General features: G+C 40.2%; 1 protein-coding gene across 4 annotated transcripts in view; it reads right to left on the reverse strand.

Annotated features, from left to right (window-relative positions):
* Positions 1-18,293, reverse strand: part of LOC111951005 (cell adhesion molecule 1-like) — a 648,521-nt gene that overhangs the window by 262,155 nt on the left and 368,073 nt on the right. For all 4 annotated transcript variants that reach the window (XM_070434393.1, XM_023968962.2, XM_070434392.1 and 1 more), the window contains exon 2: positions 11,597-11,614. In XM_070434393.1, coding sequence (XP_070290494.1) covers positions 11,597-11,614 — 18 coding nt within the window. The remainder of the gene's footprint in view (positions 1-11,596; positions 11,615-18,293) is intronic.

Raw genomic sequence — 18,293 nt, forward strand, 5'->3', positions numbered from 1 at the left:
CTACTATGTCCCAATGTGTTTGGGCTGTCATGCCAACTTCTACGGCCATTGTCATGCAAAACCATAGTTGATTCTACAGCACACACCTGGTCTGGGACCAGGCTAAAAGTACCCTGCTGCTCAAGAATATAAAATATATTAAGCCTGATTAAGCCTTTTAGAAATGGCCTGCTTTTAAAATTAAACAATCTATATTAAAGAGTAAAAAGACGTTTTAGAGATATTTTATCGCACAGTATGAGTCAAAGGTTTGATAAGGGTATGTTGAAAATCAGTTAGATATCATTTTATTTCTTTGAATGTGTTTAATTTTCAAGATGTTTTTTATCCTATCTGAATGCGTTGATTCTAGACAAGTTAGTGTCGTTTATGTCTCTTATTAAGTGTGTATTAGCAAATATCATAGTAGCGGATGTTATGTTGAATATTGAACGACATCAAGTGGGTTAATTTTCCTCAGAAACGTTCATGGTTTCTTAAATACTGAGGATGTTTTAGTATTTGAGATAGCTACCTCATTCAAAGGAATGACTTGGAATGATCCCACATCATCTTTGACTTGTTCTATGCTTCCCCTTGTAATTTCACTAAGTGGTTTTCACTAAGAGGTATATGAATAAAAAAACTGTAAAAAAAACACAAAAAAAACACTTATGAAAAATTCTGTACTACTTATTATGTTAGTGAACCAATGCCACCCATAATCATAAAGCATATTCCAATACAAAAAGGGCCTAAAGCTAAGTTGTGATTACTCGTCCCAAAGAAAAGTTTGAAGAAGCTTTTGTAGTGGCTAATTAGCAACAATAGCATGGCGTTTTTATGCAGATTAGGAGACAGTGTTATTAAACTGACCTCTGCATCAACACTTTGAGGGAGAAGAAAACTGAGACAATCCTTTAAAGGCTATTCTGTGCTATTATTCCCTTCCTCCCTCATCATCATCCCCCTCTCCACTCTGAGAGGAGACAGTGGGAGACATTTGCAGTGCCTTTCAATAAAGGAGGAGGAAGAGAAGTAAAGAAGGAGGGGAGGCCTGTGTGGTGCTAATGATCAGTAAAATGGAGGTCACGTGGGAGCTGTGCGTGGATGGATGGATGGATGGAGAGGAGAGCAGAAAAGCGTCCAAATCAGTGGAGTGATGGGACGATGTGTGTGTATGTGCTTTTAGTGTCATTAAGTGTGTGTGTGTATAGCTGCTTGCATGCATGTGATTTATGTTGATTATCATGCATGTGAAATGCATGATTATGTGTGCATTTACTGTGACTCTCTGTGAAGGGATTTGTGTATGTGCACCAGCATGGCGTGAGTGTCTATCTGTACTACTTTGTGTGTGTGTGTGTGTGTGTGTGTGTGTGTGTGTGGGTGTGTGTGTGTGTGTGTGTGGTTGTGTGTGTGGGAGGGGAGGGGTGCACCCAGAGATTAATGCATCAGAGGCAGTGGTGCTATAACCAGAGGGCCTGCTATTATGCTCGCTCATTTGGAAATCTCTTTCAGGAGGAGAGGGAGAAAGCAGGAGGGAGAGAGAGGGAGAAAAGCAGGGAGGGAGAGAGAGGGAGAGAAGCAGGAGGAGGAGCAGGAGAGAAAGAGAGAGAGGAGGGAGAGGCAGGGAGAGAGGAAGGGAAGGGAGAGAGATAGGAGGATAGAGTGGGCTCATCTCCTCCACTCCCAGCCAGATAAACAAAAACTGGTTGAGACCCTGCAGACAGTCTGAAGGAGGAGAAAGAGAGAGATGGTGAGAGAGAACAAGCGGAGATACAGACTTAAGAAGAAAGAGAGAGGTGGGGAGGTAGAGGGCACTGCAGCAGAACACAGGCTATCAGCATCCCTCTTCCCCCCTCTCCTCCACACTCACCATTTCTCCTCTTGGTTAGCAGTGTGTGTTGTGAGAAAGTGCACACTTAAGTGTATGTACTATGTGGCTCTAGCACCTGGCTGTCTCTCCACAGCCACCTTGTACATGAATACAAAATAAAGTATTCAGAAACCTGCTGCTCAGTACTATATGTGTTATTTCATAGTTTTATGTCTTCACTATTATTCTACAAATAAGAATAACCCTGGAACGAGTAAAAACTCAACTCGTCGTGTTTGGAGGACAAGAATGCTGAGTTGCATCCAAAGAACACCATACCTACTGTGAAGCATGGGGTGGAAACATCATGCTTTGGGCTGTTTTTCTGCAAAGGGACCAGGAGACTGATCCGTGTAAAGGAAAGAATGAATGGCCATGTATCGTGAGATTTGGAGTGAAAACCTCCTTCCATCAGCAAGGCATTGAAGATGAAACGTGGCTGGGTCTTTCAGCATGACAATGATCCCAAAGACACCGCCCGGGCAACGAAGGAGTGGCTTCGTAAGAAGCATTTCAAAGCCCTGAGTGGCCTAGCCAGTCTCCAGATCTCAACCCCATAAGAAAATCTTTGGAGGGAGTTGAAAAGTCCGTGTTGCCCAGCACAACAGCCCCAAAAACATCATGCTCTAGAGATCTGCGCCAAAATACCAGCAACAGGTGTGTGAAAACCTTGTGAAGACTTACAGAAAACGTTGACCTCTGTCATTGCCAACAAAGGGTATATAACAAAGTATTGAGATAAACCTTTGTTATTGACCAAATACTTATTTTCCACCATAATTTGCAAATAAATTCATAAAAAATCCTACAATGTGATTTTCTGGAATTTTTTTCTCTCATTTTGTCTGTCATAGTTGAAGTGTACCTATGATGCAAATTACAGGCCTCTCTCATCTTTTTAAGTGGGAGAACTTGCCACAATTGGGGGCTGACTAAATACTTTTTTGCCCCACTGTATCTCTGAACACCATCCAGTTTTATTTATATTTGCCATATATTTTTCAACTGTGCCGTGATGTTTCACAAAAGTTCTGAACCTTTCTATTCTCATACATTCTACATATTGTAAATTAAAGATAAACCTTTTTGCTAAGAGTATTATTATATTATTAATCGATTGACTATGACTTTTTAAAACACCCAGCAGTGCAATTTGCAGAGTTAGCTCCATTTAAATGTTGTCAGCCATTCCTGAACCTGCGACCAAAAAAAGCTACATATAGACCATAACCAAAACAAATGATCTAATGATTCTGTCTCTTCGCAGCAAAATATGCAGAGCTGGGATGGTTCTATCCCCCATATATAAAACATTCTATTGGTTCGCAAAAATGTTGTATAATAATTCAAACGGGAAAATTCTACCTTTTGAATCCAGCAATATTTTGTATCAGTTCATAAACCATGTGCCACGGAATCGGTACCTCGAAAATCTCTTCCCAACTATCTATATGGCACAGCTGTAATTCTTTTGGTCCTTAAATGAAACTGGTAAACTTTTTTATTTTATCACAAAATTCCTTTAGCCAATTTTGGTCTTTAATGCAGGGGCGACTCAAGTTCCTTACTTTCTCCCCCTTCCACTTGCCTCTTCCATTTTGCGTTAATGTTGCAATTAGTTGGTTGTAATTTCTTTCTTTCGGGATATGATACCAAGTATGTCCACTTCACCGTCAGACCATTTTATTGGTAAACTACACGGTAATTTAAAAGTTGTATTTTTTGGGATACAATATGCAATATAGTACACTTATAATCCATTTTTGCGGTAATGTTTGCAATTAGTTGGTTGTAATTTCTTTCTTTCGGGATATGAATACCAAGTATTGTCCACCACTTCACCGTCAGACCATTTTATTGGTAAACTACACGGTAATTTAAAAGTTGTATTTTTTGTGATACAATATGCAATATAGTACACTTATAATTCGGTTGCAATCCAGAGGCTAGAAAAAGTATCCAGTTCATCCACAAGGCTGTGGAGGGATCCAAACCGCGGATCCAAAAGAAAACATGAATCATTAGCGTACAATGACACCTTTGTTTTTAAGCCCTGGATTTATAGGCCTTTAATATTATTGTTGGATCTGATTTTAATAGCTAACATTTCGATGGCCATAATAAATATATATACGCCGATAGTGGACAACCAACCTTGTTTTACTCCTCTTGACAGTTTAAAAAGCTCTAAGAATTAGCCATTATTTACTATTTTACACCTAGGGTTACAATACATAACTTTGACCCATTGTATAAGAGATTCTCCAAAATTGAAATATTTCAGGAATTTATATATAAATTCCAGTCATACTTTATCAAAAGCCTTTTTAAAGTCAGCTATGAATACCAGGCCTGGTTTCCCCGATTTTTCATAGTGTTCTATTATTTCCAGTACTTGTCTTATATTATCTCCAATGTATCGTCCATGTAAAAAAACTGTCTGATTAGAATGAATAATATTAGACAATACCTTTTTCATTCTAAGCGCTATGCACTTTGCTAGAATTTTTGCATCACAACACTGAAGTGTAAGGTGCCTTCAATTTTTTAAATGGACTGGATCTTTTATATTTACCACTTTGGTCCTGTTTCAGTATTAATGAAATCAGGAGCTTCTTGTTGAATATCTGATAATCTACCATTTTATAAGAGTGGTTAAAACATAAAAATAATGGTCCTCTGAATACATCAAAAAAGGTTTGATATACCACAACTGGTATGCCATCCAGCCCTGGAGTTTTCACAGGCTTTAATTGCATCAAGAAGTTCCTCCTCTGTAATTTGGCCTTCACATGAGTCTTTCAGTACAGCTGTTCATTTTACATTATTAATAGAAAGAAAATCCTTGTAATTAACTTTGGTTAGTGGAGATGGAGGAGACTAACAAATACATATGCTTAAAGTACTTTGCTTCCTCTTTCAAAATATTGTTTGGTGAATCATGGGTGACCCCGTCATTTGTAACAAGTTTCAGTAAATTATTTTGGTAGCATTTTTATATTGAAGATTGAAAAAACTTTGGTATATTTTTCCCCATATCCCATCCTGTTTGCTTATTTTTTATAATATATTACGCTTGATCTTTCTTGAATAAGTTCTTCCATTTCTCTTGTTTTTCCTCTAACATATTATGTGCCTCTACGGTACTGTTTTTATTGATATCTAACAGTACTGTTAGTCTCTCTATATCCTTTAATATGGATTCTTTGACTTAAATTGCTTTTGTTTTAAAGATGAATATTGAATTGCATGGCCTCTAAAGACACATTTAAAAAAGTGTTGCATACAGTAAGGGGATCTGCTGTATCAATGTTATGTAGGATAAAGTCAGTTATACATTCTTCTGTCCTGGTGAAAAACAAGTTGTCATCCTAACATTTTTGATAAAATGTCCAATATCCTCGCCCACGTGGAAATTCTGTAAGAGTAATGTATATGCCAATTATTTGATGGTAAGCTGTCATTGTGAATAAGAATTTGTTCTTAACTGACTTGCCTAGTTAAATAAAGGTTCTTCACAGATCTTCATTGTAAAGGGTTTAAACACCGTTTCCCATGCTAGTTCAATGAACCATAAACAATTAATGAATATGCACCTGTGGAACGGTCGTTAAGACACAAACAGCTTACAGACGGTAGGCAATTAAGGTCACAGTTTTGAAAACTTAGTACACTAAAGAGGCCTTTCTACTCACTATGAAAAACACCTAAAGAAAGATGCCCTGATCATCTGCATGAACGTGCCTTAGGCATGCTGCAAGAAGACATGAGGTCTGCAGATGTGGCCAGGGCAATAAATTGCAATGTCCGTACTGTGAGACGCCTAAGACAGCGCTACAGGGAGACAGGACGGACAGCTGATCATCCTCTCAGTGGCAGACTACGTGTCACAACACCTGCACAGGATCGGTACATCCAAACATCACACCGGCGGGACAGGTACAGGATGGCAACAACAACTGCCCGAGTTACACTAGGAACGCACAATCCCTCCATCAGTGCTCAGACTGTCTGCAATAAGCTGAGAGAGGCTAGATTGAAGGCTTGCAGGCCTGTTGTAAGGCATGTCCTCACCAGACATCACCGGCAACAACGTCGCCTAAGGGCACAAACCCACCATTGCTGGACCAGACAGGACTGGCAAAAAGTGCTCTTCACTGGCGAGTCGCAGTTTTCTCTCATCAGGGGTGATGGTCGGATTCGCGTTTATCGTCGAAGGAATGAGCATTACACCCAGGCCTGTACTCTGGAGCGGGATTGATTTGGAGGTGGAGGGTCCGTCAGGATCTGGGGTGGTGTGTCACAGCATCATCGGACTGAATTTGTTGTCCTTGCAGGCAATCTCAACGCTGTGCGTTACAGGGGAGATATCCTCCTCCCTCATGCAGGCTCATCCTGACATGACCTTCCAGCATGACAATGCCACCAGCCATACTGCTCGTTCTGTGCGTGATTTCCTGTAAGACAGGAATGTCAGTGTTCTGCCATGGCCAGCGAAGAGCCCGGATCTCAATCCCATTGAGCACGTCTGGGACCTGTTGGATCAGAGGGTGAGGGCCAGGGCCATTCCCCCCAGAAACTCAGGGAACTTGCAGGTGCCTTGGTGGAAGAGCGGGGTAACATCTCACAGCAAGAACGGGCAAATCTGGTGCAGTCCATGAGGAGGAGATGCACAGCAGTACTTAATGCAGCTGGTTGCCACACCAGATACTGACTGTTACTTTTGATTTTGACCCCCCCTTTGTTCAGGGACACATTATTCAATTTCTGTTAGTCACATGTCTGTGGAACTTGTTCAGTTTATGTCTCAGTTGTTGAATCTTATGTTCATACAAATATTTACACATGTTAAGTTTGCTGAAAATAAACACAGTTGACAGTGGGAGGACGTTTCTTTTTTTGCTGAGTTTATGTCTCACTAGGTCAGGATATTTAAGCCTCCGTATATCCACTAGTTCCATTATATCCATGCTTTTCTTAAGTGCATAAGGGTGAGTTTGTAGTGTGATTTCCTTTTACGATCCATTGGGGTATTTAAAACCGTACTATAATCTCCCAGCATAATAATAGAGTCTTGTATTGCTTGTACATTAGGCTTTATAAATGATTATATATATTTTTAAAGAAGCGTGGATCATCATTATTTGGACAATATAGATTGAGCCAAATGTGTTTATGGATCAATAACATATTTAAAATAATCCCATCTACGTTGTGGATCTGTTTGGACAAATTGTACATTCGGACCAAATTATTGTTAATTAATATCATCCCCCTTTTGAGTTTCTTTGCTCATGGGTCGAGTATATCCCCCCCAGGCCTTTCTCCACACAACTTCATCTAAAATTGTTGAATGAGTTTCCTGTAAACAATAGATATTCAATTCTTTCTCTTTTAGCCAGGTAAATACTGATCGTCTTTTCTTATCTGCTAAGCCATTACAATTATAACTGGCTATACTTTTTTTCACCATTTACCATAATGAGATATAAGTTTCAATTCTATTTATCATAATATATGTTTATAAACGTACCATTAATAAGTACCCTGGAAGTTTACATACACTTAGGTTGGAGTCATTAAAATTCGTTTTTCAACCACTCCACAAATTTCTTGTTAACAAACTATAGTTTTGGCAAGTCGGTTAGGACATCTACTTTGTGCATGACAAGTACTTTTTCCAACAATTGTTTACAGACAGATTATTTCACTTATAATTCACTGTATCACAATTCCAGTGGGTCAGAAGTATATATACACTAAGTTGACTGTGCCTTTAACCAGCTTGGAAAATTCCAGAAAATGATGGCATGACTTTAGAAGCTTCTGATAGGCTCATTGACATCATATGAGTCAATTGAAGGTGTACCTGTGGATGTATTTCAAGGCCTACCTTCAAACTCAGTGCCTCTTTGTTTGACATCATGGGAAAATCTAAATTAATAAATAAGCCCAAAAAATTTAACTGTCTCCTAGAGATGAACGTACTTTGGTGCAAAACGTGCAAATTATTCACAGAACAACATCAAAGGACCTTGTGAAGATGCTGGAGGAAACAGGTACACAAGTATCTATATCCACAGTAAAACGAGTCCCATATCGACATAACCTGATAGGCCGCTCAGCAAGGAAGAAGCCACTGCTCCAAAATCGCCATAAAAAAGACAGACTACGGTTTGCAACTGCACATGGGGTCAAAGATTATACTTTTTGAAGAAATTTCCTCTGGTCTGAAGAAACAAAAATAGAACTGTTTGGCCATAATGACCATCGTTAGGTTTGGAGGAAAAGGGGAATGCTTGCAAGCTGAAGAACACCATCCCAACCGTGAAGCACGGGGGTGGCAGCATCATGTTGTGGGGGTGCTTAGCTGCAGGAGGGACTGGTGCACTTCACAAAATAGATGGCATCATGAGGAAGGAAAATTATGTGGATATATTGAAGCAACATCTCAAGACATCAGTCAGGAAGTTAAAGCTTGGTCGCAAATGGATAATGACCCCAAGCATACTTCCAAAGTTGTGGCAAAATGGCTTAAGGACAACAAAGTCAAGTTACTGGAGTGGCCATCACAAAGCCCTGACCTCAATTTGTGGGCAGAACAGAAAAAGCATGTGTGAGCAAGGAGGCCTACAAAGCTGACTCAGTTACACCAGCTCTGTCAGGGGGAATGGGCCAAAATTCACCCAACTTATTGTGGGAAGCTTGTGGAAGGCTACCTGAAACGTTTGACCCAAGTTAAACAATTTCAAGGCAATGCTACCGAATACTAATTGAGTGTATGTAAACTTCTGACCCACTGGGAATGTGATGAAAGAAATAAAAGCTGAAATAAATTATTCTCTCTACTATTATTCCGACTTTCACATTCTTAAAATAAAGTGGTGATCCTAACTGACCTAAGACAGGGAATTGTTCCTAGGATTAAATTACAAGAATTGAAAAACTGAGTATCAATGTATTTGGCTAAGGTGTATGTAAACTTCCGACTTCAACTGTAGCTATACCATGGTATTGGCACTGCTATTGAGTAAACCTCCAATTGTTCTCCACTATTCCACCCGCTAAAACCTCCCAAGTTGGATTGTCGTCCCAGTGACTGGGATACCACCCAGGTCCCCCTGTATTGTAGGGCCATTGAGAGATTGGGACCCATCCTTTAAAAAGAGCACACCGTGCTGTTAAGGGAATAGTACACAGCGTTGTATGAGATCTTCAGTTTCTTGGCAATTTCTCGCATGGAATAGTCTTCATTTCTCAAAACAAGAATAGGCTGACGTGGTCTTTGTTTCTGGCCATTTTGTGCCTGTAATCGAACCCACAAATGCTGATGCTCCAGATACTCAACTAGTCTAAAGGCCAGTTTTATTGCTTCTTTTATCAGAACAACAGTTCTCAGCTATGCTAACATAATTGCAAAATGGTTTTCTAATGATCAATTAGCCTTTTAAAATGATAAACTTGGATTAACTAACACAACGTGCCATTGGAACACAGGAGTAATGGTTGCTGATAATTGGCCTCTGTATGCCTATGTAGATATTCATATTTTTTTTTTTATCTGCCGTTTCCAGCTACAATAGTCATTTACAACATTTACAAAGTCTACACTGTATTTCTGATCAATTTGATGTTATTTTAATGGACTTTATTTTCTTCTTTTCTTAAAAAAAAAGAGGACATTTCTAAGTGACCCCAAACTTTCGAACTGTAGTGTATATAAAAAAATCTAGCATATCTTAATTTATTTCCACAATTAACAAATAATATGCATAATAATGTTGGCAGTTCACACAAAGGATTGTTACCTATAACCAGGATTGGCATTACAAAAATTACATTTTTGGCAAGCAATTATTATTTATTATTGTGATTCATCCTGTCATCCTATCAAATAACGTGTTGCTCTTTTTTGTTAGATTGGGTCGTTTTCAAAGGACAGTACCTTACCTAACCTAAATCAAATTCCAGTCAGTTTTACTAAAACAGGATCAGTCTAAACAATTGTTCTAGACTGATTTAGACTGAAACACAAAGGTCTCAGATTTAAATATGAATGTATAACGGAGGTGGTGGTTTTACTGGGCGCAGTGTTGCATTACTAAGTATTTCTTCTAATCAAGTGTCTGGAGAATGTATTTACTCCTCAGTACCTGCAACAGACTCTGTTGATCGTCCCTTCAGGAAATGAAATAGAATTCCAATCACAAATTGAGAAAATGCCCATAACGTCAGCTGAAGAATTGAATTCAAATTCACAACTTAAAATGGACTGGAGTGTATCCCGATCCTACTATCGAACGTTAGGTCCAAAACCGCAAACTAGCTCCTGAAATGGCTCAGAGGTAGATCCCTCGTATGAGAACATCCTGGGTTGAATGCTGTCCTTTGTCTTTTTAATTATTTCGGAGTCCCGAACTTCTTTCATATTTCATTGATTCTTTTAGACAGGACAGTTGGATGTGAGACCAGGGGATACACATTGGAGAAGGAGACACAGAGAGGAAGGGCACAGACTTTGCTGAGCCGAGGCTCAAAACTCCCTTCGCCAGGGGGTGTGCTAGGTCCAGACCTGTGCCGCAGTGAGGACCGTTGTCAAGCAGTCTAGTTTCAACGTCTGACTGTCCTCAACCTGGTCTACAGTACGTTTGGCTAACGGGCTAAAAGCTAATGGTCTGGTTCGGATACGAGCCACAGAGTGTGCAGGCTTTGGTTCCACTCCAGCACCAACAAACCTATTTCAGTAAATTAACTAAGCGTTCAATTTAGAGCTGGGATGGAATAAAGATGTACACACTCCAGGACTGGAGTTGTGCTATAGTTGGTGAGAGAGTAGTGACTGTATGCTATCTGCCAAAGCACTATTTAATTGTGGCTGACTGTATGAAAGACAATCAAAGTTGAAGACAAAAAAGACACCTTACTTTGTAGCTTGTGTCACTTATTTTAGTTCCAACCCATGAATTCAGCCCAGTTTGCCATGGTGCAACACAAACTTAAGTGTTTGAGTGGCCAATTCGGGTGATAATTGGTGATGGCTTAGATTAAAACAGCCCTTGTTAGCAGGCAAATGAGAGAAGGCTGTTATTTTAAAATCAGGCATGTCCAGACATGCCATCCATTTCACAGTGTCTAAGTATGAATGAAGTGGCATTCTTAAAATAAGCTCTGAGATTTTGCTTAGGAGTATCAAAATATATTTTATCGACAATGCAAACAATTTCACATACCACAGACCATCAACATCTAAAACACTAACACAAAACACTGAGAAGAAAAAGAGAACGTGATAAGCTGAAGCTCTAGAGTCTAGTTACCTTCTGCTCATATCATCTGGTTTCAGATCAGCTCTCCCTGCCCCAAAGTTTTCCATCATCCATTATGCAGTACTCAACAAAACTGACCCTAGACCAGCTATAGCGAGCAAAAGGTATCCAGAACAAGAGAGGGATGAGGAAGAAAATAAGTGAAGAAGAAAAAAAAGCAGGTACAGAAGCAACAGATAGTCTATCAGCAGCTATGCAGCGGTGGCGGTAGACATACGAAAGCAGAGCCGAAAGAAAGAGAAAAAATAAGTCAGAGAAAATAAAATTGATATGGCGAAACCAGTGTTAGTTAATATGCAGCACACAGAGACGCTGAGCGGCGACCATTCAGTAAAAACGAAGAAGAGAAGGGTACTAAACAAGTAAGAGAAAGACAAGTAAATGAGAAGAGAGGAGGAGGTAGGGGGTTTACCTGGGTACTGAGCAGCTCCTGTGTCAGGGGAAGGGAGGGAGAAAAAGAGAGAAGCATTTGTATTAGCGATTAGCTCCATTCACCACAGATTAACAGCTTTGAAAAGTCACTAGCATAGCATGAAGCTAACCTTTTGCTGCACCTGCTTTCTCATCTGCTTATCTGTGTACGCGACTAATACACTTATATTTGATTTGATTTTAAGAAGGCAGGGAAATAGGATTTCTAGTGTACTCAATTTCTTCTCAGGGAAAAGAGTGAATGGTTTCATAGATTCAATAGCACACCGGGCATTTTCAATTCAGTCAAGTCACCAGCAAAGGATTTGACTGTTCAGTTATACGTTATATTCAATACCAACATAGCCAGTGACATAATCACAGCATAATAAACATATTGAACATCTCAGAATTTGTCTAAATAGCAAGCACAAGCTTATTGGTGGTTCAATTCAGTTTTTATATGACAGCAAAAGCAAATGACACCATTTCAAAGATCTTAGGTCCCAGATTGTCCATCTGCGGTTTCTGCCATCGCTATCCCCCTGAAAATGACCATCTTCACCCATAATGAACCCATAATGCAATTCACCTGGCACCAGTTAAATCCTTAAAAACCACTCTACGCCAACCGAGTGTCAGGATTCTGCTCTGAGGCTAGTTCTGATTAGACAACCCATATTCCTTCAACATTTGCCAAATTTCCATCACGGTGACATACTAATGCAATTCTCCAAGAGACAGGTGGGAGTTTGTCGATTCGTCCTAGCACCCGAGAAATCAGTTGAAAATGTTAGTGTGGAGACTGAAAATAAAATATATCCTATTTGGTTTTCTTTTGTATCCTGAGAGACATTTTAACTCTTATTTCTGGTGCCAATGCATCTAATGGATGTCTGACATGGCTTAAAATGAGTCATCGGATGACATCGTCTCAAGCAGTTTCTTTGACAAAAATGGCCCATTTGACAAACATTTCCTAAAAATCAAACAACATAAGTGGTACACAGTTAGAAAAAGGGGTTCCAAAAGGGTTATTCGTCTGTACCATAGGATAACCCTTTTTGGTTTCCATGTAGAACCCACTGTGGAAAGGGTATGTATGTATGACGATTGGGTACTTTTTCCACCACTGGTTAGTAAGCTAAAAGCCATCAATGCACACACACACACACACACACACACACCACCGCGTCTCTCCTGCTTAAAGATTCCAGTCATGGGCCAGGCCACGGCCACTAAGTGGTTCAGAGAGCCAAGGGGGACCTGGGCCACCCTGGTGACAGGTCAGGGGGAAGGGGCTCACCATGTTAAGTAAATGCCAGACCGGTCAGAAAAACTCTGCATGGCCATTTCAACCCCACCGGTCCTGAGGGGCCTGCCTGGCTAACCCACGTAACGGCCAACCCCACTTCCCCTCTTGCACGGCATGGCAGTGTCACCGGTATGCAACCATCCAACCTCAGAGGTGAGGTTAAATGCTATACCAGAGAGATGCATTAAACATGAGTCATTTCAAATGAAAGGTAGCTGCTCTCTCCTCTAGAAATGATAGGAACATTAACCAGGGGTCAGCCAGCCTGGGCTGCATTAATGAAGGACTGATGCCTCTCTTTAGATTCACCTCTACAGCCCGCAAGAACAATTCACTTCACAAAATGGCTACGAAAACCAGCTCAAAGACAGGCTGGCCTTCTCTCTCGCACATGCATACCCATGCACATCCCCATGCAAGACACATACAAAAACACACATTTCTGTGAGTGAGAGACCTGCAAAAAAACATTGCTACCATGTTGTTGTGTTGCTACCATGCTGTGTTGTCATGTTTTGCTGTTATGTTGTTGTCTTAGGTCTCTCTTTATGTACTGTTGTCTCTCTCTTGTTGTGATGTGTGTTTTGTCCTATATTTATATTGTATAATTTTTTTTCATCCCTGGCCCCCAGCTCCGCAGGAGGCCTTTTGCCTTTTGGTAGGCCGTCATTGTAAATAAGAATTGGTTCTTAACTGACTTGCCTAGTTAAATAAAGGTTAAATAAAAAAACACAATAAAAAAAAAACTATATTGCAGTAGCACAAATGACAACTTTCATATTCAAAGCCTCAATATAAAATACAGACCTTATTGCATGTGGAATATGGAGACCTAGGTTAATAATCTATACATAGCAATCTGCTACGGTCAGCAACATCCTATCAAGTCAAGGAGCTTCTGACAGCATTAACCCTCTGCTGAACTCTCTACATTAACATTATTTCTTACAACCCTTTCCTCCACTGATCTAAGGCCTTATCAGAGGAACCATACCACCACACTCCATACCTCTAACCTTGTCAACCTTTCATGTAGTAGTCCCAAAAGTGCCAGCCATAAATCAAGTGCACACAACATATTTGAAAGAAAACAATAGCCAAACTATTTTCACCCAGGTCTGAATGGCACAGATAAGATATTTTGTTAAGGGAAAGGTGGATGTGGCTGGGTCCTCCTCCACCCATTTCAAAAAGTGCAGTATAACTGCATTATGCCGTGATTAAATCGGAAATATGCAGCTAGAGGGCCATGAAATTGGACATGATGAGTGTGCCACATTAAAAAGTAATTATCAATACCACTCTCCCATTGTCTCCCTTACAAGCCGCCGCAGTGAATCAAAGCCTGAATGAAAATGGATTTGAACTTATTCCAGACAACAATGTGACAATGTGTTTTGTTTTCAAAGCCCCAGTGACCCAATTGTGACTACATTACCATGAGAGCCTTCCTCTTGCGATTGAGACCATACTGTATTGTGTGTGTGTCACTGTGATTGTGTGTATGTGAGTGACACAGACTGCAAGAAAGAGATCTACATGTCTGAATCATCACTTACTCACACAAACACACACACACCGGGGGGGTGGGAGGGATGAGACGACAGCTGCCGTTGAACTGTGACACAGTGGAGCTCTATGAAATCTATGAACCAGCCATTTTTTTCTCTTTCTTTCTCTCTCCCTTCCCCTACACTGGAAGGCTTGGCTCGCTCATCCACGCTCGGAGCTTGAGTCAGTAAGGAGAGGGACGGCGCTGTCTGCGGCACCACGATTAGACGCTCACGCTGTCACATCCATAAGCTGCTGTTGATGGGAAAATTCCCCCACCGTGTCCCAGTGTGACCTGGGAGACAAAGGCGAGGTCAGCACCACAATCATGTGTAGCGTCAACAAATGGGAAAAATATAAAACCTTGAACTAATGTAGGTTTCTTAGTGTTTCAGGAGGGGGAAAAAAGTAAACGTACTGCAGATAGACACAGAGTAGGAGTTATCGATTTTTATATATTTTGTGTGAGTTTTCGAAGGCACAGATAAGGTCTGTTGTTACTTGGCATTGTGATGCACTGTGCTGATCGTGTGTGACGTCTCTTTATTTATCAAAGGTTAATATGCACTGAAATACCATAAGTGGCGGAGAGTCATGTAAAACCACGACCGTCGTCATACTCCTAACCGCAAACACAAAGTCCCTCACTCATCTCTGAGTGTACCTCTCTCCACTAAGCCAACTCATTCTGCACTATCTAGGATAAAATAGGCCACGTAGAGGTTATACATAGCATACGTACTGGCTACATAAGTAATGTAAGGACCATAAACACTATGTTAACTTTTTTATTTGCATGTGAATTTATGTAACCATTGCTGCGTAAGAGTCACTAAGAGATAAGAGAACACTTTACATTACAATACATTATTCCAGGGCACATGTGGTTATATTGGGTCAACTACTCACTACTGCAGCAAAAATGTTGTCCATGTAGACAAAAACATGTGCGCAAAAGTGGTAGATGCTACTGTACATATCTGCAAAGTAACTCATCTGTTTTGAGGTTATATAATTATTCCTTTAGTAGTTGCTGTGTTATATTTAAGCAAAAAGGCACGAGGGGGTGTGTGTGGTATATGGCCAATATACACAGGTAAGGGCTGTTCTTACGCAAGACACAAAGCGGAGTGCCTGGATACAGCCATTAGCCGTGGTATGTTGGCCTTCTACCACAAACTCCTGAGGTGCCTCATACCTGTTGTATAAGGTCTGATATACCACAACATTCAGCCAATCAGCATTCTTAGCTCAAATCACCCAGTTTATAAAAGGCCATTGCCCATGTTAAGTGTGACCTATGGCCCTAATACTATCACTTGTGTAGTACCTACAGCCCTACACCAAAATCAGGGCACAATAACATCTCAACTCGTATTTTATTGTAGCACTGACAGTCAGTGTCCCTATCCGAGCCTCCCTCCAACATATGTTGTACTGTGATTTGGCCAGAAACGTTATCTTATCACTGGTCACAGATGTTCTGTTTTGGGGCACGCTGGGCTATTCCACGCAGGGCTCTGTATTGCTATTACCATGTTTTACTGTAGGAGTGTTGAGCTCAACGAGACAATTCTATTTACACTGCCCTGCTTGGATGTGGGGGCAACTGTCGGGCAAGTGTCGTGCGCGACCTTCGGTGGTAGCGGTCAAGTCCTGACAAGTTTGCAAGTTCACATTACAGTAAAAGGTCTATCTGAGGGTATTTTCTCTAAATCTCTAGGCAATATCTCATAGTTAGAAGAGGCCCTTAGGTTGATTTATTGGTCTGCCACCACCACCACCACTTTTGAGGACAATAAACAAACAAATCCATTTGATGAGTTTCGTTTTCAGTATCACTTTCTATAAACCACTTTCTACATTATGGATGTCCGACTGCACTTATTAGGATCAATAATAGCCTACTTGTGCAAAGTTATACTTATGATTTTTTAAATTTTATTTAACCTTATTTAACTAGGCAAGTCAGTTAAGAACAAATTCTTATTTACAATGATGGCCTAGGAACAGTGGGTTAACTGCCTTGTTCAGGGGCAGAAAGACATATTTTTACCTTGTCAGCTAGAGGATTTGATCCAGCAACCTTTTGGTTACTAGCCCAACGCTCTAATCACTAGGCTACCACTAGGCTACCTAAATTAATCCATTTAGGCTAGTCTTTTAAAAGGCTCATACAAGGGGCTGTGAGCTGTCATGACACAGCATAATTATTTTTGTGTTGAACAACACAATGCCCAATGTTGGGAAAACCAATTTTTATGCATCTGAAATGCATTCATAGAACATTAGCCTCTACATTAGTGAATCGTAGAAAGTGTTACCAAACTGTCTATTGTGTGGTATATAGGCCTAGTGAAGGTTTAAAAAAAACGTGTTTAAGCAACTCAAACGTCTTTTTACAGGGAGTGTTTAAGATGTCATTCAGTTAGCATAAAAACACATTCAACATTCAATAGCTTACGTGGTTCAATATTTCACTGATTCCGAACAATGACCAACATATGGAACCACGGCCCCACAAACATGAATAATACATTTTCCAGAGACCAAGGACAGACATTACTGTACAACACTGGACAGGACAGAGACATTATTATTGTAAACAATGCAAGGAATTTTATAAAAGGAATTTAATTACTACTCAATAACAAATTAAGAAATTTAAGGGGGGAGAAAAAAGTGACATTTAGGAATCATGCCAAGGGCAACACATAAGCTAGGTTTTATTCTTATTTCAGTTATTTTGAATCTGGTCAGTTTTTTTTAGGTTATGTTGAGAGATGTCAAATCAGAGAAAAATGTATTGAAGATCTTACTTTCACTTTTGTGGTGACTGATTATCAATAAGTTTAGGCCTATACGATTTTAGTTGACATGCAGAAAACATTTGGTTACCTACTTTTCACCCCCCCCCCAAAACAATTCTATAAACCTTCACAATGTAGTTTACATGGCACATATTCAACACATCTCCCATTCTGGTGGAAATTAGTTTTAGAGGTAGGCTAAAGAGTGCTCCAATACAACGTTTTCTCCAAACCCTTCAGATAGATACCTTGAGCCATGCTGCTGCTGGGACTACAACGCGCTGCTTTTCCATTTCCTCTGTCTGCCCTGGTTTTGGCTCTCAAGAAACTAGGCGTATGTCTCGGGTCACTACTTCACAGGAGAGGTGTTTGAACATAAACTATTTTTTTATCAAAACATTTTTGGGGGCAGAAATGTCTTCTGGAACATGTGAACTTTCATGTGCCTTAATAACAAACTTGTATGCCATCTGTAAATACGAATAAAATTGTTAAATTACGAGCAGAGTTGGTTAAGCCACAGAAAAAGTGAGCAACCTTCCCGCTACCCATGATTGGCTGAGATAATGAGTGGGCTTTTGAGTGGGCTTTTTTTTTTTTTATGGCGGGTGCGGAAGCGAAACCTACTGCGTGATAGTAAAAAGGGGAGATATGTCGTGTGGGGAAACAGCTTTTTTCACCCAATCTGTCCAACTTATTTTAAATGTTTTTATTTAACCTTTATTTAACTAGGCAGGTCAGTTAAGAACAAATTCTCATTTACAATGACGGCCTACCAAAAGGCAAAAGGCCTCCTACGGGGACGGGGGCATGGGATTAAAAAAATAAATACAATATAAATATAGGACAAAACACGCATCACAACAAGAGAGACAACACTACATAAAGAGAGACCTAAGACGACAACATAACAAGGCAGCAAAACATGACAACACAGCATGGTAGCAACACACCATGGTAACAGCACAAAAACTTGGTTTAATGGGCAAAGTCAACAGCACAAAGGTCAAGAAGGTAGAGAC

Source organism: Salvelinus sp. IW2-2015, linkage group LG23, assembly GCF_002910315.2.
Source record: "Salvelinus sp. IW2-2015 linkage group LG23, ASM291031v2, whole genome shotgun sequence".
Taxonomy (NCBI): domain Eukaryota; kingdom Metazoa; phylum Chordata; class Actinopteri; order Salmoniformes; family Salmonidae; genus Salvelinus; species Salvelinus sp. IW2-2015.